The 19,614-nt window shown below is 52.5% G+C and overlaps 2 protein-coding genes across 5 annotated transcripts; one reads left to right on the top strand and one right to left on the bottom strand.

Moving 5' to 3' along the window:
• The first annotated feature begins 1,224 nt into the window (after window positions 1–1,224).
• Window positions 1,225–8,973, top strand: TPM2 (tropomyosin 2). 4 transcript variants are annotated; one of them, XM_072841917.1, is made up of 9 exons: window positions 1,225–1,475; window positions 1,876–2,001; window positions 5,089–5,222; window positions 5,320–5,437; window positions 5,529–5,599; window positions 6,043–6,118; window positions 6,295–6,357; window positions 6,515–6,584; window positions 8,825–8,973. In XM_072841917.1, exons 1-9 carry the CDS (start codon window positions 1,362–1,364, stop codon window positions 8,905–8,907), a joined length of 855 nt encoding a protein of 284 aa, XP_072698018.1. In that variant the 5' UTR covers window positions 1,225–1,361; the 3' UTR covers window positions 8,908–8,973. The 4 variants fall into 4 exon arrangements, with proteins under 4 accessions (XP_072698018.1, XP_072698019.1, XP_072698016.1 ...); XM_072841918.1 differs by having other exon boundaries at window positions 7,772–8,973; XM_072841915.1 differs by lacking the exon at window positions 6,043–6,118 and adding an exon at window positions 5,731–5,806.
• A 1,089-nt stretch (window positions 8,974–10,062) lies between these two features.
• Window positions 10,063–15,762, bottom strand: CA9 (carbonic anhydrase 9). Its single transcript, XM_072841898.1, has 11 exons — window positions 15,275–15,762; window positions 14,429–14,458; window positions 13,996–14,166; window positions 13,687–13,829; window positions 13,517–13,609; window positions 12,401–12,467; window positions 11,393–11,550; window positions 11,045–11,189; window positions 10,896–10,922; window positions 10,390–10,471; window positions 10,063–10,302 (listed from the first exon to the last, which is right to left on the bottom strand). Exons 1-11 carry the CDS (start codon window positions 15,675–15,677, stop codon window positions 10,236–10,238), a joined length of 1,386 nt encoding a protein of 461 aa, XP_072697999.1. The 5' UTR covers window positions 15,678–15,762; the 3' UTR covers window positions 10,063–10,235.
• Window positions 15,763–19,614: the final 3,852 nt, after the last annotated feature.

Genomic DNA, 19,614 nt, shown 5'->3' with positions numbered 1-19,614 from the left:
GCCGCCGCGTTTCCTCCGCCCGGGCTCCCCTTCCCCCTCCTCCGAGCCGGCCCTCCCCTTCCTCCCCCCCACCCGAGGGAAAACCGAAACGGGCAGCCCCGCGCCTCACGCGCGCGACCCGGGCCCGGCCGCCGCCTCCGCCCCCGACTCCCGACGCCGGGGCTCCCTAACTCTTCCCCTCGCCCCCCGCCTTCCCCGCCCCAGGCCGGCCCCGCCTCCCCACGGGGAAACGGCCCAAAAAAGGGCAGAAAAGAAATTTTGGCGTAAAGTTGGCCCGCAGGAGGAGACGGGAGAGTCCGCAGGGAGAAGGGGGGGAGGCGGGGCGGCCGGGGCCCCGGGAAAGCGGGGCGGGGGGAGGGGCAGGGGAGGGGCAGGGGGAGGGGAGGGGAGGGGAGGGGAGGGGGCGGGAGCGCGCCGCGCCGGCCCGAGCCACCCGGAAAACACGCGGGGCACGTGTGGGGGCAGGGCGGGCGGGGTGCGGAGCTGGGTACCTAGGCGCCCCGCCACCGTAGAGGAGGGGCCCTGGCTCCTGGGGCAGGGGCTGGGAGGGGAAGCGAGGGGAAGGGAGGGCAGGCCCGCCCTCCGGGGGCAGCAGGCCGGACCCCGCTCCGCACTGGGCCGGGGCTCTGGGGGGAAAAAAAAAAAAAAAAAAAAAAAATCCCCTCCTGCCTCAGTTTCCCCAAGTCCCCGGTGAGACTCACCGCTGTCACTACCACGTCGGTAACGCAGACCCAGAGTCTGGGACTCAGGGTAAACTGAGGTACTCGAACCACGGAGGAGCCCCGCCTCCCAAGAGACATTTAATCCAGGGGGATTTACAGGAAACTTCTAAATTAAGGGCAGCGGCTGCTGCAGCTGAGGGGGGCACGCGGGTCCCTGCGCCCGCGCAGCTGCCGTGAGCTCACGCCCCGAAATAGCCCCAGGGGCCCCAGCCGCAGCTGCCACTGCGCCGGGCTGTCACTCAGAGGAAACGCAGAGCCCCCAGCCCGACGGTCCCCTCCCCTCCGCAGGGCCAGGGTTTCTCCAGCGGACCGTACCGGCTCCTTTTACCTTCCGACGGCTGGGGGTGGGGGAGGGGAGGAGCCCCGAGGGGGGCGGTCCCGAGGGGGTGGGCACAGGGGGCGGCCGCCGCCCCCCCACCAGGCTGCGCTTCTGCCCCTACAAGGTTTGCGCCGCGATGGGGGAGGGTCCCGGCCCCCGGCTCCGCCCGGTCCCTCCCAGCCTTTTAGGCGCCCGCGCGGCTGGGACATCCCAGTCCGGCTTGGTCCTCCTCGCCCGCCACCCGTGCGCCCAGTCCGCGCAGCCAGCCCAGCTCGTCCCGTCCGCACTGCCCGCCGGCCGGCCCGCCCCCCACCGCAGCCATGGACGCGATCAAGAAGAAGATGCAGATGCTAAAGCTGGACAAGGAGAATGCCATCGACCGTGCGGAGCAGGCCGAGGCCGACAAGAAGCAGGCTGAGGACCGCTGCAAGCAGGTGGGGGCCCCGGACCCAGCGCAGCCCCCTCCTCCCCAACAAGGGAGGGGTAGGCCCTGCCCTGTGCCCCCTAGCCTGAGGCCTGCAGTCCCAGGCTCACCCATCCAGTACCATCAGGGACCTGACCAAAGCCACACTTAATCTCACCCACCATAGCCTAGGGAGCTGCAATCCCCCAATTTCCACACCTGCCCCTGCAAAGCAGGGGCAGCCCCAGCTTTGGGAGGCTGGAAGCTTTCTGTCCTACCGGGTCCCCTTCAACACCCCTGGCTGCACTGTCTTTCCCCTACTATCCTGCTTCCTTCCTGACAGCCCCTAAATATCTTTTAATATCTCCCTCACACAACCTTGCCTCCTTCCTGACCTCAGGGCCCAACTAACCAAGGCCTCTCTCCCCCAGCTGGAGGAGGAGCAGCAGGCCCTCCAGAAGAAGCTGAAAGGAACAGAGGATGAGGTGGAAAAGTATTCTGAGTCGGTGAAGGACGCCCAGGAAAAACTGGAGCAGGCTGAGAAGAAGGCCACCGACGTGAGTGCGGACCCAGGGTAGGGTGGGAGAGTGCACTGGGAGGGGGTCCCAGACACGGGGAAGTAGGGGAAAGAGGACCTGGACATCCCCAGCACCAGCACAGAAATGGTTTCCTCTCAGAAACCCAGGCTAGGGATCCCTGGGTGGCGCAGCGGTTTGGCGCCTGCCTTTGGCCCAGGGCGCGATCCTGGAGACCCGGGATCGAATCCCACGTCAGGCTCCCGGTGCATGAAGCCTGCTTCTCCCTCTGCCTATCTGCTTCTCTCTCTCTCTCTGTGCGACTATCATAAATAAAATAAAAATTAAAAAAAAAAAAAAAAAAAAAAAGAAACCCAGGCTAGGGCAAGCTTGCACAATTAATCTAAGGCAGTGGGTAAATCAAAACCACCCACCACTTCCCCCAGAAGACAGCCCTGTAACTCCATTTGGTTCCAGCTCTTAGAATGTACAGTGATCAAGCAGTGAGTCATCGTAGGGGGTGGGTGGTACAAGAATTTACCATCTACCTCAATTAATCCTCTAGCTGGAAGTGGAGAAGAGGCTGCAGCTCCATTTGTGGGGTATGGGTGTAGGTACTATTGGGTAGGAGGGGGGAGAGGAATCCAGAGATGGGATCTGACTTGAGTTACACCCCTGGGGGGCCATTAGAAATTCCCGGGCCTTGACCTCTGGCTCCAGCAGCCCTGCTGTGCACTGGGACCCAGCTCAGGTTCTAATGGCCCCTCATTTACCCTCATTAAGCTGTCAGCCTTGAGACCAGGCCAGGCCACAGGGCAGAGGGACAGGACCACAAATGCCAAGGCAGCCACCTTAGCAGGTCCTGTTTGCTCAGATTTCTCTGCCCACCTCACATCCCCTAGCCAGACTTCTCTGTCTTCTGCCGTTCCCAACCCCCACCTTGAGGTTGGGGAATAGCCATATGACTTTGCATATGATACTTGTACTGTTCTCTGCCTCAGTTTCCCCACTTGCCTTCCATCCAGGATTAAAACGAGCCTATAATTGGAGATATGGGAGGATTAGCAAAAGTATGTCTGAACATCTGAGATCTGAGATGACATTACTGTTTATGTTGACCATTACCCATGTTCCCCAACCCCCACCCCAGGTTGGTTTCTCTGACCTCCAGGCTTGGTTTTGGTTCTCCCCCAGCCCTGGCACTTGGGAGGGAACTGACCTACAGCTGCTAGCAAAGACAGCCCTGGGCATCTGACGCTCTATAAATAACTAAGGCCCAGTGCAGCTGGAGGCAGGACTGGAAACCCAAGGAGCTGGGTGGGGGCTGGAGGGGAGGAGGGGAGGCCGAGGACAGAGCTGGGGACTCAGGGCAGCAGTGCCAGGAGTCAATAGCAAACACTGCCCGGACTTATTGTATGACCTTGAACACTGCACTTCACTCACACCGTGCCTCAGTTTCCCCCTTCTCTCTTCATGTTTATCCAGTAGGGACAGTAGTGCCTATCCTATAGTTGGAGAGCAGCATCCATAACCAGGAAGAGCTTGAGAAGCAGAAAATGGCAAATATCAGTCCTGTGATGAGGACCCCAGGACTTCTCAGACTCTTCAGAGCCATTTGTCCTCCTACTATCACAAAGAGGGCTTTCCTTTTATAGAGTCTCATCATTCTCTAGAGTGGACCCCTAAGGTTCTCCCAGGGTCATTCTTCCCAACCCCCAGCGCTGTCCCCAGAATCCTTCCACACTGAGTCATCTGGCCCTCTGCCCACGATGGCCTTTGCCACTCTAGGTGGCCTAAAGCACCTGGAGGACAAGCTACTACTTTCTATATATGGTGCTGTGTTTCTCCTGCTGTAGCGTACCACCCAGGACCTGCTTCCTACACCCTCTGCCCCCAGGGCTGCCACCCATCCCTTCCTGCTTTCACTTCTTCCCTACACTGGCCCTTTCTCCTTTCCAACTTAAATCTCGAGGTCGTTGTCTCTGAGGGAGAGACAGGGATAACCTAACATTTATGGAGTGCAGATTCTGCAGGCAATGTGCTCAGGTGCTTTCTGCATATTATTTTATTGTTTCCCAAACTTGGCTTATCATCAGAATCACCTGGAAGCTTAAAAAAAAAAAAAAAAATTTAAAAGATTTCCAAGCTCTTGCCCTGGAGATCTCATTTCAGTGGACCTAGCATGGAGCTAGAGAGCCTGTTTAGTTTTATAAGCCTCCCACCGGTCCTGTTGATTATTAGAAGTGCTGTGTTATCTTAGAACAGCCTACAGAGGAGGAACTGCTTGTGTCAACTCAGATTTAAAATTTACAAAGGAAGAATCCGAGGCCTCGAGAGATGAAATAAGTTGTCCAAGGTCACACAAGTGTCGAGTGAGTGAGCTCACAGATGGCAGTCTGACTCAGAGCCGATGCTCTTAACACCAAACTGCATTGCTTCCCTCACTTTCCTTCATGGGAGGCCCATCTTGGCTCTGCCCTCTCATTTTCGGAAGGTATCATTTTCCATGGACCATCCCCCAAACCTCCAAGTTTTGCCTCCATATTGCAGGTCAGGGGCTGAATATGTATCACTCACACTGCCCTGCACCACCTCCAGCTGCCTCCCACTGGGCAAGAAGCCCCTTGTTACAGCCTCCAGTATCTCCTCTGGGCCAGAGAGCCTCCTGAGGCCCTCGCTGGGAGTCTGCCTGGCAGCCAGTGACATCACAGAGCTTAACTCTGTGATTGGCTATTTTTAGCAGTGGTGCGATCTGGTTGGCCTGATTTTCCTCACCCCTTAGCTGAGCCAGGCTTTGCCCTGGAGGAGTCAGGGCTCCTCAAACCTGGTCTGAGCACTGGAGTGCTTTCAGCGACGCAGAAGGACTTGCAGATAACTATCAGGAAAATAACCATGCACCGTGCTAGAAGAGTCCCTGAAGCAGGGGAGTGGAGCTCGTTAAGGAATGCATGTTTTGGGCTGGGAGTACAGAGTCTGAATAGAAGATGGCTGGTTAGGGGGAAAAATAGACAAAGTCTGGAAGCTAGGAAACAGATTCTTTCTGACAAGAATCTTACCAGCCTCTGGAACCTCTCTGATCCTCATCCAAGGCAGACAAAGCCCCTCTGACTTCTGGCCTTTGACCCACAGGCCGAGGCAGATGTGGCCTCCCTGAACCGCCGCATTCAGCTGGTAGAGGAGGAGCTGGACCGGGCGCAAGAGCGCCTGGCTACAGCCCTACAGAAGCTGGAGGAGGCTGAGAAGGCAGCTGACGAGAGTGAGAGGTGGGCTGGGGGCCTCCCAGGGATGGGTCGGGGAGGGGCAGGCAGCCTGTCTCTGCTGGTCCTGACCCCACTTCCGCCCCCTCTCCCTGCCTCTCAGAGGAATGAAGGTCATCGAAAACCGAGCCATGAAGGATGAGGAAAAGATGGAGCTGCAGGAGATGCAACTGAAGGAGGCCAAGCACATCGCTGAGGATTCAGACCGCAAATATGAGGAGGTGACAGCCCTACCCCACTTCCTTCTCCCTCTCAATCCCCAGATACTCCCAGCCATTCACCAGGGCTCTTCTTCTGTCCCTTTCTCCCCAGGTGGCCAGGAAGCTGGTGATCCTAGAAGGAGAGCTGGAGCGCTCAGAAGAGAGAGCAGAGGTGGCTGAGAGGTAAGGCTACCCGGGGATGGCAAATGAAACTCAGCCTGGTCCCGTGGCTCTGGGGCAAGTGGGAGGCAGTTTCCCAGGCTTGGGGCCATAGGGACAGGTCCTGTCCTCTGACCCCTAACTGCTGCCCCCAGCCGAGCCAGGCAGCTGGAGGAGGAACTCCGAACCATGGACCAGGCCCTCAAGTCCCTGATGGCCTCAGAGGAGGAGGTAGTGACCTCACTGGGCAATGGTGCCTTCTTTTAGCTCACCTGCTTCCCAGTCTCAGGCTGCTCTCTCACCTGTTGGGGGTTGGGAAGGGCCTTGGGCTTACAAACTCTGCCTGCTGTCACTCTCACAACTCTGCTCTTCTCTTCTCTCCTCCACCCCTTCCTCACTGTGCCATCTCCACTGTCTCCCACACTGTGCCCTCACATCCCCCCTCCCCTGCCACACACCCCCTACAGTAAATGTGGGGACCTAGAGGAGGAGCTGAAAATTGTTACCAACAACTTGAAATCTCTGGAAGCCCAAGCGGACAAGGTAGAAGGGGGTAGAGGGCCAGTGAGGATGGGGTCCTGCAGGGGAGGGAGGTGATGGGCCCAGGCAGGGAGGGGCTTGGTGTTCCCTGGAGACAAGATCAGGAGTAGCCTGTGGGCTCAGTGGAGTGAAAGATTTATGGGGGCAATCTACTGATGGTATGTGTATGTCCCTAAAAGTATTCCACCAAAGAAGATAAATATGAAGAGGAGATCAAATTGCTGGAGGAGAAGCTAAAAGAGGTGAGAGTCCTTCCAGTCCCCACTCTCCCCTCGAGCCCCCCCGTCCCTGCCAGAGAGACTGCCTATGGCAAGAACTTTGGGGATAGGGATGGAAGAGGAGAGGTTGACTGGAAGGGCCGAATTTTTTGTCATTCCTCCCTCTTACCTTTACGCCAAGGCTGAAACCCGAGCAGAGTTTGCCGAGAGGTCTGTGGCAAAGTTGGAGAAGACCATCGATGACCTGGAAGGTAAAGGGATACTCCCCTGTACCCCCAAACCTCTTTAAGTGGGTCCATGCTGCCCATGACTGTACATCTGTCCCTTATTTTCCCATTGCATTTGTCCTGGATAAATTAGTGTTGGACCACCTAGGACTCCAGCAGCTCCAGGAGCTGTGCCCACCATTCAAGTACTCGCATCTGGTTGCAGCATGCCAACTCCAGTGCTTCTCAAACTTGAGTGCATATGAGAACACCTCAGGGAATTTTTAGTTATTTTTTAAACTTTATTTTTTTAAGCTTTTATTTATTTATTCATTAGAGACACAGGCAGAGGGAGAAGCAGGCTCCATGCAGTGAGCCTGACGTGGGACTCCAGGATCACACCCTGGGCTGAAGGTGGCACTAAACCAGTGCTGAGCCATCTGGGCTGCCTGAGAATTTTTATAACACAGATTCCTGAATCCTACTTCAAAGTGATTGCTGACTCTGGGCTTGAAGAATCTGTATGTCTGACAAGCTGCCTGATGATGGCAATGCTGCTGGTCCTCAGACCACTGCCCTAGACAATTCTGTCTTCAGGTGCAACACAATACACACTATATCACAAAGATCTTTTTATTAAGTATAGAGGGATTTGATTTAATATCTATGTTTTCATGACATTAATGGAAAATACTATTTTAAGCTAGATTTGATGAAAACAAACACCCAGGTATATTTGCCAATCTGTGGCTGTTTCTCATTAGTAGCAAAAATGTCCTTCCTATCTAAACTGTATTTTCTTATTTTATGATAACCCTTTCACTTTCGAAATTCCCACTTCTTGTGCTTCCAGCCTTCTCAGGCAAGCCATAATTTTATCTCCAAACTTTAGGACCTTAGACCTTTCCGGCTCTAGCACCCTCCCCTTGAAGCAAGCACTCCCACTTATTCAAAGCACTGTGCCCCCATGTCCCTGGGGAAGGTAGGAGCTCCAGAGGGGGAAGAACCGATTTGGGCTACAGAGAAAAACAAAAAAAGACAGGGGTACAGAGAGGGGAAGAAGGAGCCCTCATGGCTGTCCAGCCTGTTCTCTGGTCTATTTCTCTCACTCCATCTTTGTCCACCTCTGACTCTTATTCTCTTTCCATTACCCTCTCTCCTTCCTTTCCTCTTTCCCTCCATTCCCTCTCCCCACACTCCTACCTGGCCCCCCTCCCTTGAACCCCCCCCAGATGAAGTCTATGCACAGAAGATGAAGTACAAGGCTATCAGCGAGGAGCTGGACAACGCACTCAACGACATCACCTCCCTCTGAGCCCCACGCCAATGTGGCCCCCTCAGCCCATTCTCTCCTCCCTTTCCATTCTCTCTGTGGGCAGGGGGCAGAGAGGAGGCACAGAATGGCCAGCATCGTGCAGCCAGGCTGGGTGCAGCCTTGGAGAGCTCCAACCGCACTTGCCGCCCACCTTGGCACTTGCTTCAACCTCCTATCCACCCACTCCACCCTCCAGCCTCTACCTCTTTCTGCTGCTTAATAAACTCACCTTGGTCTCGGTGCTGTTTTCCTGCCCTGCAGAGAGCACTTCCATCACCCCCACAGAGATCCTGGCTTTTTTGCAGACAACCCCAATCTTGTGACAACCCCCCATACTGAGCTCACCCACAGAACACTGTAATGCACACAGAACCCCCCACCCCGTCTATCACTGTCTTGCTGCTGCACGTGGGCACACACTACCCGTCAATCCCCGTGGGCCCTCTACCACCTCTGAGAGCCTCGCTCTTGTGTTCACCCAGGCACCCAGGCCTGTCGCTGACCTCACAGCACCCTGCTGCAGTTCCAGGAGAAAGAGGGGGCTGGCAGGGAGCCAGGTGGGGAGGTGCTGAGGAAGGGCCAGGTGGTGGTGGGAGGTCTGGGGTGAGGTTTGGGAAGACACTGGATGCCGACATGGGGCTTTCGCTGCAGGTCTGTTTTCTGCCTGGGTCTTGTCTGTCTGTCTGGCCCACCCTTTTCTGGCTCAGTCTTTGTCTTTCCTCTTGTTTCCAACTCTCTTAAACCTTCCAAAGAAGGAGGTGAATTAGTTAATGACTCAGCCTCCCCATCCCACCCTTAGGCCCCTGAAGCCCTCAGGGAGGTCTCTGTGTATGTCTCAGTTAGTCTGTCCATTTGCCCCTGGTTCGGGCTTCTCAGATCCCTTCATGCTCAGGTCTCCCTGTGCCTCCACCCCCCTCCCAGCCTGTCTCCTCCTCCTTCTCCCCTCCTCACGTGCTGCTTCTCCTCACAGAGACCTTGGCCAGTGCCAAGGAGGAGAACGTGGAGATTCACCAGACTCTTGACCAGACCCTGCTGGAGCTCAACAACCTGTGAGGGTGGCTCAGCTCCAAGCCGGGCTGTCGGCGCCACCCCAACGCAATAAAGTGGATGTTACTGGCATCACAGGGCCCTTTCAGCCTCTCTCTGGTGTTGGCGATGGTGGTGGTAGTCTTACAAAGTGGAAAAGCGGAGAGGATGCCCGAGGAGAACAAAGGAGTGAGCAGAGCCTGGTCCATGCTCCACTGTAGGACTTCCTTTTCTAAGGGAGCCGAGGGGTGGGGGCCCTGAGTTCACTGAGGGTTGTGAACGGGCTGTGTGAAACAGAGAGGGCCCCTCGGGGCTGGGGGAACATCCGGGCCCTTACTACCCTCAGGGCAAAGGAGCTGCCAGACAACACAATCTGAAGGCAAAACTGCAAAGCTACACAGATTTTACTGGAGCAGGGTCAAAGCCCCAAAGCCGCACTATGATTTTAAGCCTAGAGGCTAAGCCTGCCTTACCCAGACACAGACTGCTGTGTGGATGCCCCCAGCCATTCGACCTCAGTCACTTCTTTTTTTTTTTTTTTTTTTTTTTTTAAGATTTTTATTTATTTACTTGAGAGAGAACGAGAGGGAGAAGCAGATCCCTGCTGAGCTGGGCTCTGTCCCAGGACCCTGGGATCATGACCTGAGCTGAAGGCAGATGCTTAACCTACTGAGCCACCCCAGGGGCCCCAAGTCACTTATGCCCCCTTCCCATCTGTGCTAGGCAGTAATGCCCCCCATCAAAGATGTCCACACCCTAATCCTGTGAAATGTTACCTTCCGTGGGACAAGGAATTTCATGATTGACCTAAGGATTTTGAAATTGGGAGAGTATACTAAATTATCTAGACAGGTCTAATTGTAATCACAAGGGTTCTTACAAGAGGGAGGTAAGACCCAAGGCAGTTGTAAGACATGACAATGGAAGCAGGAGACTGGAGTGATCTGAGGAAGGGGCCACAAGCCAAGGTATGCTTGGCTTCTAGAACCTGGAAAAGGAAACCCCCTCCCTTCAAAGTGTCCAGAAGGAACCAGCCCTTATGACACTTTAACTTCAGCCCAGAAGATTCATTTTGGACTTCTGACCTCCAGAACTCTAAGAGGATAAATTTGCATTATCATTCAGTTTGTGGTAATTTGTTAAAGGCAGCAGCAATAGGAAATAAATACACCATCCTCCTGATTTAGGGAACAAAGCTGCCTTCCATATATTTTATTAGAAACATTTATTTAAAAAAAAAAATTTGAACCTTAAAAAGGAAGTGGTATAAAGGGTAGGAAAGGACAAAGTCTCCAGCTCCCCCTCAGATTCTTCTGGTTGGCTTCTCTCTGCATATTCTCCAAGTTCCAAGGCCTCTAGGCAACAGTCTCTGTGACCTCTGCTGGGTGATAGCTAACATTCCCTTTGGTCCCATTCCGGAGTCTGCACAACACAAAAGCCCAATCAGAAAGATGAGCTCATTTGCATCCAGCTAGGTGGGGCAGTGCCTGAGGAAGAGGATAAGTATACCTTCCCTGCTTTCTCATTTGCACAATGAAGGCGATGCTGGTGACAGCAAAGAGGAGGCCAAAAACCACGGCCAGGATGTCACCTGGAGGAAGAGGAGAGGCTGCCTCAAAGTGAAGAGGAGTCTGTAGGATTCCCTCAGCCTGCTTCAGTGTATCCCCCACCTCTGACCCCCAGATTCTCCAGCTGCCCTCAGTGTTAGAATCCAAAAGAGGTCAGCAAAGGGATGGGGGTGGATACACAAGGAGTAAGATAAGCACCTTTTTTTCTTACCTAAAAACAAAATAAAAGAGGCTGTTTGGGAAGGAAGAAGCTAAGAGAGTCCCGGAGCTTCATTCTAACCAACTTGCTCTGGGGACAACAGGAGTATCCCCTCCCCCTTGATCTGACACTGTCTTATTGGGGTTGGAGGTCTGTTCTTCAGAAAAGGAGAGTGGGTAGAGGTGGTCCTACCCCTGGGGCTAAATGATACCAAGGCGTCAGGAGCCAGAGAAGGGGCACAGACTCACCAGCACCAAGGCAGGAATTCAGATGGACTGAAGAGAAAAAAGACACATTAGAACCAAGGGCTGTGACTACCAGTGACATGGGAGGATGAGGGACCTGGGGTGGGGGGGGGGGAGGGAACATGGCAATATGGGTCACCACAAAGCTGCACCTGGCTCAAAAGACCTGGGGCTGCTCTCCACTTGAGCAGGGAAGGAGGCCTCGATTATTCGCCCATTCAAAGGCTGTGTGGCTCGGAAGTTCAGCTGTAGCCGAGAGTCATCAGGTCCCCACAGGGAGCCAGAGAGGGTGTGGAGCTAGGGAGGTCAGTAGATAGTGGGAGTGGGCTCATGACAAGAAAATGAAAGAGTCACAGGCCTATTCACAGCCAGCACCCAGGGCTTCACCCGCTATGTCCCCCACTTCCCCCATATGGCCGCTTCCTCTGTTTATGCACCTTGATCTCATCCTTATACCTCTTTCCCCCACATCCCGTGTCGACACCATGCCCCAGCCCCACCTGCTTAGCACTCAGCCTCACTGTCTGGTTGAACACAGTCCAGATGACCCCCTGGGCACAGGGGGGTGTGGTTAGAGACCCCTCATAGCGGAAGTAGCGGCTGAGGTCAGAGGGCAGCAGCGCGGATACATCCAGTCCTGGGACCCAAGTCTCTGAGTCTGTGGAGAGGACCTATGCTGGAATCCCACCTAGATTGCTTCTCTCCAAAGCTTTGGGGTATAGGGGTACAACTTCATCTCCCAGAAGCCATGCTGATGCAACTTCCTGAGACCACCTCTTTCTTCACTGTGTCCCTTCCCATAACTCAGAACAAGACATAACTCATAAGAAAGTGCCATGAGTCTTCACAGAGTGAAAGAAGTTCTCCCTAGGTCCTCCCTGAGTCTTCATTCTTACTTTGCATACTATGATAACAAGCTACACTATGGATTTAAGCCCAAATGAATCAAAAGGGAAAATGAGCTGAATAGCTTGTAAACAAATATAGACATTTGAAACCATAAAAAACACACAAAAACTCAAAAGCACAGTTCCTCTAGTTCAGTAAAATGTAAGTAGAGTAGTGAGATTTAAAATAACTCAGAATGGCTGAGAAGGGAAATATTCCCAACAAAAGTACAAATTTAAAATATTTGATGCTTATTAAGGAGAAATCGTTTTCAGAAATATTTTTGCTCCAGACTCAACCTCTGAAATTTCAAACACTTTTTTTTTTTTGGTCTTGTTTTGTGTCTCATTGGTTTTTGTTTGATTTTGGGTTTTGTGGGGTTTGGGGTTTTTTGGGGGGGGGGTTAGGTGGGGTTTTTGTCTGTCTTGGTTTTGAGCCATAAAGCTTGTGGGCCTCTGCTCAGCTTTATAGTTATTGTCAAGGTCATAGTCAGTCATTTCACACATTGTTTCCCTTCCTGTGGGAGGGAGCTGATCATCCATTCTCACTCCTGAGACTTCCCAAGGACAGTTCTTTATGAACAAGGGTATTGAGGACAGTGGCCAGACCAACAAACTCACCTTCTTCAGTGATTTCTTCCAAATGTGACAGCAACTGCTCATAGGCACTGTTTTCTTCTGGACCCTCCTGGGAAATGACAGTACAAGACAGGTTCTTATAGGCATCTAGGGCTATGGCTGGAGGCCTGAAGGTGAGGTGGGCTTTGCATACTCCTCCCGTTTCTCAGCTCTGAGGATGCTGAGAGAACATAAAATCTTGTGTATTACTACTTGGTCGATTTACTCTAGCAGGTTACTGACCTAACCTGTTTGGTGGGCTGGTTTCAATGGCAAATTGGAGAAGCAGGAAGATGGGCCACTTGACTGTGACCTGGGTCCTGCTATCTTTTCCAGTCTCACTGATCCTACCTCCACATACACACTCATGGTCTCCCCACAGAAAACCATAATAACTTTGTATTCTCATTTCCTCTACATTCACCTTAAGAGTTCATGTGTTTGAGTTTTGGAGCAAGGACATCCTATCTCAGATGCCTTCTCTGAACTTTGTACTGTGAGGCTGGCGCTAAAGAGTCAGTTAGGCAGTGACTGAGCCTAGAAGGTATCTCCCCATCATCCCTGCATTTTACTAGTCTCTTCTAATCACTATGTAGGTAGCCCTGATTGTTACAGGTCCCAAAGAGGTCACTAAATATTTCTCTAGGCTTTACTGCATTTCACAGAGTGGAAATTATGAGTTATAGGAGTATTTAAGAAACTCCTCTTCCTGGTGTCCCTTCTGTTCCACCTGCCATTCCCTGAGTGTATCATAGTCCACATATAATGTTGGCTCTACATGGAATATCTCCCTTTCCTTCCCACTACTGCAGGCTTCAAGTCTGACCTCCGGGAACTTTCCTCTGACCACCTCTGCTCTGTATGTGCCCTCCGTATGTGCCTTTCATTGTCAGCTGCCTCCACCGGCTGTGGGCTCCTTAAGTCAAGGAGCCAGGGTTTCTGAGTCCTTTGTGTGGCTCAGTGCCTGGCTCACAGTGCGTGTTGGATGAATTAATGAGTGAATGAGGCCTGCCAGGTGCCAGGGTGAGTGTGTTAGGATGGGGTCTCCGGGGTCAAGCTACACTGAGCCCTGGGGCGTGGCGTGGGGAAGCAGGGAATAGGGGCGTCCAGCGCTGGTACCTGCAGAAAGGCGGCCAACACGGCCAGCCCCCCCGGGCGTCCCAAGGCCTCCTCAACTTTGGCAAATGCAGTGCTGATGTGAACCACGTGGATCTGGAGAGAAACGGAGGGTAGAAGAGGGCAAGACCCCCGGCCCAGCGTCCCCCTTGGCCTCGCCTCCGCACGCTCACCTCGGCTGGGAAACGGTGGCCGTCGACCGTGTGCTCCGAGCCCGGGCGGCCCGCGGCCCCCCAGTGCAGGTGCAACTGCAGGGCCCGGTACTCCCGCCCGGGGCCCAGGGCCATCTCCAGCCCCGGAGGCAGGGTCAGCTGCACTGCGAGGGAAGAGCCAGGTGAGCCGGGGGTGGCGGGGTGGGGGTGGGGTCGGGGGTGTCTAACCGCCAGGCGCGGGCGTGGCGGGCGGACCCCGGCTCTCGGCCCCCGCGCGTCCCCCGACAGGCTCCGCCCCCCCGGGCGGCTCCGCGGCGAGACCCCCCTCACCGGTGTGGCCATTGTTGCGCAGGCGCAGTTCTGGGAGTGGCGGGAGCTCAAAGCCCAGGAGCTCCAGCGGGGGCAGCGCCGGGCTCAAGGCGGCGAGCTGGGGCCGGATATCTACGGGCGACTGGAAGCGGCCCGCGCAGGCTGGGGACACCTGGGGCCAGGGCGGGTCTCCTGGAGCGAGAGAGTGTGGACGGGAAGTCTGGTGACAAGATCAGGGCCGGTTAGGGAAGCGGGGTAGAAAAAGTGAGAGGGTGGAGTGAGAAGGCATCGGGAGGGAAATAGAGATCGGGGCTGGGGACCGAGAGGGCAGCGGGCCGTGCTGCGGACTGGCAGGCGGGTGCAGTGGGTGGGACGCCCGGGAACCAAAGTTCTGGGGGGTCAGGTCGGCAGAGCAGGGTGCCCAGGTTGGGTGTGCAGGGGGTGGGTGTCTCACCTCCATAGCGCCAATGACTGTGGTCATCCCCTGCATAAGTGAGAAGGACGGAAAGCCGATATTTAAGCCCAGTCCCTCCCCAGCGGCCAGAAGGAAGTGCGTTCCCCTCCTTGACAGGGGCATAGGGGGTAACGGGAATGCCTTACGTGGCCAGGTATAAAGCACAACAGACTGCAACCAAACATAACACCATAGCTTGGTAGATCAAAGATCCTACAGGCCCCAGAGATACCAGTTTGCAGCCTTGTCTTAGTCTGTAAAGTGGGGGGTGGGGTGGGGAAAGGGGTTTGGTCCCCAGGCCCAAAACAATAGACCCTCTTCCCTTTCTCCCTGTCTCCAACTCCCTTCCCAAGGTTCTTCATTTCTGAGTCTCCTGGTTTCTCAGTCAAAAAACCAGGTTCCCCTACTTACTATTCCTTCTTCCTAAGTCTCGCTTTCCTCATCTGTAGAATGGGGATGCGGTGATCTCTACAAGCCCTCCTGGCTCTTCCATTGCTACCCACCCTGCTACCGTCTTTCTTCTCTCCCCTCATATTCTTTCTTCTCTCCTCATATCTCTTTCCATTTCCTTCATCTCTCTCTCCTCTCCAACCTCCGCCTTTCTTTTTCATCTCTTCCTGCTCACCTCTCTCCATCTGTGCTTTTTGGTCTCCTCACAGATCCCCTTCTAGCTCTGAAAGGGGGGAGGGGAGTGTTTAGTGGCATGAGATCCCAAGGGGATGGGAAAGGCTACTGTCAGTGTATAGGCTCCTTTCCTTCGCTGAATAATCCCTGCCTGGGCTAGGGTTGAGCACCTGGAGGACAAGCCTCCTGGAGCCTAGACTTGGAGGGCTGATGACCACTTACCTTTGTTGTGCCTGTGGGCATTATTCTGGGAGCCTGGGGTGTCCCTGGGCGCCTCAACAGTAGGTAGATCCTCTAACTTCAGAGAGTCCTCTTTTCCTGGTTCAGTCTTCATTCCAGATGGGTCCTCCTCTCCAGGTGGGTCTTCGTCTCCAGGTGGATCCTCCTCTCCAGGCGGGTCCTCCTCTCCATGTGGATCCTCTTCACTGGGTAGGTTTTCCTCATCCAATTGATCATCCTCTCCAGATGAATCTCCTCCCAACCCGGGTGTCCCCTGTATCCGGGACAGGCTCTGGGGATGGACAGGAACCAGGAGTGGCAGGATCAGCAGCAGTTGCACACCAGGGCCCAGAGAAGGGGCTGGGATCAACAGAGGGAGCCAGGGACTGGGGCACAGGGGAGCCATGCGGCTGACTGTGGGGTGTCCCAGACACGGTGTGTACGGGCTGTACGTGCATTGGAAACAGGAGCTGGGTGGGGGAGGAGCAAGCCTGGAGGGGAGCAGGCTGACTCACAGAGGGCCCTTTTGTAGAGATGGAGCCAAAGTCCCGTGGGTCTGCCTGGCCCTGTGCCCCTTCCCCGATACCAAAGCCTGGATGGGGGTGGGTGTGAGAGGCAGGTATATGCACAGGCAGGAGGTTATCAGGGTCATAGGCTCAGCCTGGAACCCAAGGCACCACCTGGCACTACACAGGCTCTCCCTGGCACCACCCAGCTGCTCACCAGCCAGCCTCAGCTAACCCTGGCCTGCTTCCCAGCCCCAGGCAGAGAAGGGGAAAGACAGGGAGCTGGGGCCCGCACAGCCTCTGGCTGAGAGGGAAGCAGCCCATGAATATATCCCTGGCCGAGCCACAGACCAGATAAAGGGGTAGGACAAGCTGCTGGGGAAGCCTGGGAGTGGGTGGACAGATAGGTAGATGGGAGGCAAATCTGAGTATAAATGAAAAACTGAGTGTATATAGGAGAGGAACGGTGATGTTTTAAAGTAAATTTATTTTTCATCATGTTACACCTCTTCTCAAAAACCTTCATTGGCTTCCACCTGCCCATCTTCTTCCTGTAGTTGACTAGAGCTTGTTGGGGGAGCTGCTTCCTACTGTTCTCCCTCATATTCCAGCCAAATTAAAGTATTAATTTTTCCCCCAGACCTTTAACCCCCTTTGTTCATCTAGTTCTCACTGCTGGGAATACCATTCAGTCTTATATTTAACAAATATTTATTTAGCATCTACTATGTCCAGCATTAGACTATGGACTAAAGGTATAGAAATGAATAAGACACAGTCCCTGTCCTAAGGATCTCACTGTCTAGTGAGTGAGGGCAAACACTATCACAATATTCAGGGGAAAGAGATTAATTCTGCCTAAGAAAGTAATACAGAAGTAGGCAAAATATGATCAGGGCTTTGAAAAAGAAGCAGTTCAATTGCTAAAAACAAGGTGGAGAATGGGATTTTGTGCAAAGGAAAGGCATCAGATATCTTGTGCAGGAGAATGACGGAATCCAATTCTCATATTAGGTTGTGCTGAGGGCTGGGGGAGAGCAGGGGCAAGGAGAAGAGTGAAAGGACCCCAAGAATGGACTTGGGGTTCCCAGTATGCCTGTTCATTTGAGAAACATTTATTGAGCCTCCTCCAACCCTCCAAGAACTGTTCTAAGCCATAGGGATGCAGCATTGAACTAGAGGACAGCCTCTTCTGTTCTGTAGCTCACATTATAGTAAGGTCCCTATGGTTTCAACAAACCAGAAGAAAGTAAGACCATCTCAGGAAGTTCCTAGCTGGGGCTAACATTCAGTAGATATGCACCCATATGGTTGTATGGATTGGAGAAATATATTGAAGTATTTCTAATTTTGTTGAGAACTAGCCCCTAGCTTCAGGGTGGCTCCTGCTACCTCACTCCTCCCCAGGAACTCTACTGATCTCTTATCTAAAGAGATAAATGCTTGGCAGAGCTGAGGCCCAAGGACCCCACTTGAATGCCCCAGCCAGCCTCCACTGTCATGAATGGGTACTTGTGTACCCACTACCCTGTTAATGATTTTTACTCTCTCTTCTGTCTAAATCCCTTGTATGGTTCAAGACTCAGCTCAAATGCCACCTCCTCCACTCTCTACCATGGAAGAGATTTCTGGTGCCGCTGAACCACCACAATTCTTTGCCTGCACTTGCTAATAACCTTGCCCACCATCCAACTTATATTATAGTGATTTATGACATTTTATCTGCTCTAATAGTCTTGAGCTCCATTAAGGGCAGGGTCCAGTATTTGATTAAGTCTTTTATTCACCAACCATTATTGAGCATTTATCTCTCTGCAGATCACCTTGCCAGGACTTGAGAAAAACCAAATTGACTGAATAACCAAACCTGCCCTCAGGGAGCTCATTGTCAATGACTTGTGTTTGTCAAACCACATCTGTTCCAAAAGCATGACGTCATGTATTTACGGCACCCCAAATTATCTGCCTTGTCAGGTTAACTGTCATACTTCATACCAAAACTTGCACAGAGCTGAATAAATGCTATCCTCCAGGGAGGCAGTCAGCCTAACAATCTAGGTTGCTATTTCTGGAGTCAAATTAAGAGCCATCCATGGAAATCTGATCCAGTGTGCAATGTGGAAGATCAGCTCATTGTCTGGGTCAGTGGTGATGTCAGCACCTTGGTTAGACACTGACATATGGAAGGTACATGGTAATATCTGAATCGGACAGACCTGGACAAGACAGAATATGGTAATGACTAATCTAGTTGAGGTGGAAGAGGTCATGGAAAGCACAGAAGACAGAAGCCCCACGCTAAGTGGAGTCTGGAGTCTGTATGTGCAGAGATCTTTCTCCAAGATCCATCCTAGCTTTACTTCATTTTCCCTCTTTCCAAGTATTCTTCCTATTTCCATCGTTTTCCTTTTTAGGTCTCTGTCAGGATCCCCTGGTACACTTCTCTGCAGTGCTCTATTATGTCCACACATCTGCCTGCCATCTCACTTGCTTTTAGTATTTCAGAGCCCAGATCTGTGTCTATGTGCAGGTGTCTCTGTTTCAGTCTTTTAATTTTCCAAACGCCATTCTCCATGGTGCTCTTTCATAAGTGCTCTGTTTCTGTGTGTGTGTGTTTCTGGTCTGGGTGGGGAATAGAGACTCTGACCCTGGGTCTTGCCTTTGCAGCTGGGAGCCTGCCAAACTCTAAAACAGGTTTGAGTTCCCAGAGTCTTGTTCCCTGACCTTCCCCAGGTTGGGACATGGTGTCCTCAGGACCAACTGACTGGGGCACACCCTGCCTAATGCATCACCTCTGCGGCGTTTATAGCCAACTCTTTGGTCATTAGAGTCTGTGTCTTCAGGCATTTAGGGCCATGTTTCTTCTGCTCATCCCAGGGCTGCAGAAGAGACTCATGGTGATACTGACTACTATGGGATTATGTGCCCCCTTCCACCCTTGAACCCTTAGTGTGGACTGCCCCACATTCCCTTGAGACAGTATAACCAGTTGGCCTACAAGGTTATCACCAGTTTCCTTGTAACCTGAGTCCAAGGTACAGTCTCACCCAAACTTTCTCTTTCCACCTCCAACTCTCCATATTGTTTTTCCCTGATCTAAGTCCAGCATTTCTCCTTAGAATTCTTAGAATGTCAGAGAGCTAGAGGGGCTTCAGAACCCTATCAGTACTCTGGTTCTTGTCTTGGGGTCCAAATTCTTAGGAGTTCACTGTGGTAGGAATGCAAGGCCTGAAGGTTTCTTAACATTTTGGTGTTTAATAGTATTTTTTTTCCTAATTAAACAGTAATGCATTCATGCTTAAGCACAAAACTTGAGAAAAGCAGAAAAACATAAGGAAAATTTAAAAAGCACTGTATTTGTCCCAATCACCCTTTTAACCTCAGTGATCTTGTGCCTGGCCTGGATTAGGTGCTTAAAAAAAATATTTGTAGAGTGCATTAACTTCAATCCCATCACCCAGAGATAACAACCACAACCTCTTGATTGTTTATCCTTCCAGTCCTATGTATGCTATACATAAATGGGATCATATTGTACAAACATCTTTGTTAGCCTTGCTTTTTTTGGTCTTGGCAATATATTTTGTGTGTTTTTCCATATTGATAGGGTTTTTTTTTACATCATTTTTAATGCTTTCATATTATTCCTTCAAATAGCTGTACCATAACTTTCCTAGCCCATTCTCTACCACTGGACATTTAGATGGTTTCCAGTTTCCTATTGTTACAAACATCACGTACAATCCATCCTGATATATATATTTTTGTCCACATATCTATTTCTTTGGATGCATCCCTAAAAATGGAATTGCTAGGATAAGAGTAAGCACATTTTAA

Source organism: Canis lupus, chromosome 10 (genome assembly GCF_048164855.1).
Source record: "Canis lupus baileyi chromosome 10, mCanLup2.hap1, whole genome shotgun sequence".
In the NCBI taxonomy this organism is placed as follows: Eukaryota; Metazoa; Chordata; class Mammalia; order Carnivora; family Canidae; genus Canis; species Canis lupus.
This window is presented reverse-complemented; position numbering and strand designations above follow the sequence as displayed.

What these genes read in the sequence shown, in the direction of transcription:
- CA9 (XM_072841898.1), bottom strand. Translation starts at nt 15,677, where the DNA reads ATGGCTCCCCTGTGCCCCAGTCCCTGGCTCCCTCTGTTGATCCCAGCC. An exon ending in GGAAGAAATCACTGAAGAAG is followed by an intron (nt 11,551 to 12,400) that starts GTGAGTTTGTTG and finishes TCCTCTCCACAG; the next exon opens with ACTCAGAGACTTGGGTCCCA. An exon ending in TGAGGCTGAGTGCTAAGCAG is followed by an intron (nt 11,190 to 11,392) that starts GTGGGGCTGGGG and finishes TGACCTCCCTAG; the next exon opens with CTCCACACCCTCTCTGGCTC.
- TPM2 (XM_072841917.1), top strand. Translation starts at nt 1,362, where the DNA reads ATGGACGCGATCAAGAAGAAGATGCAGATGCTAAAGCTGGACAAGGAG. An exon ending in AGAGCAGAGGTGGCTGAGAG is followed by an intron (nt 5,600 to 6,042) that starts GTAAGGCTACCC and finishes CACCCCCTACAG; the next exon opens with TAAATGTGGGGACCTAGAGG. An exon ending in TGGAGGAGAAGCTAAAAGAG is followed by an intron (nt 6,358 to 6,514) that starts GTGAGAGTCCTT and finishes CTTTACGCCAAG; the next exon opens with GCTGAAACCCGAGCAGAGTT.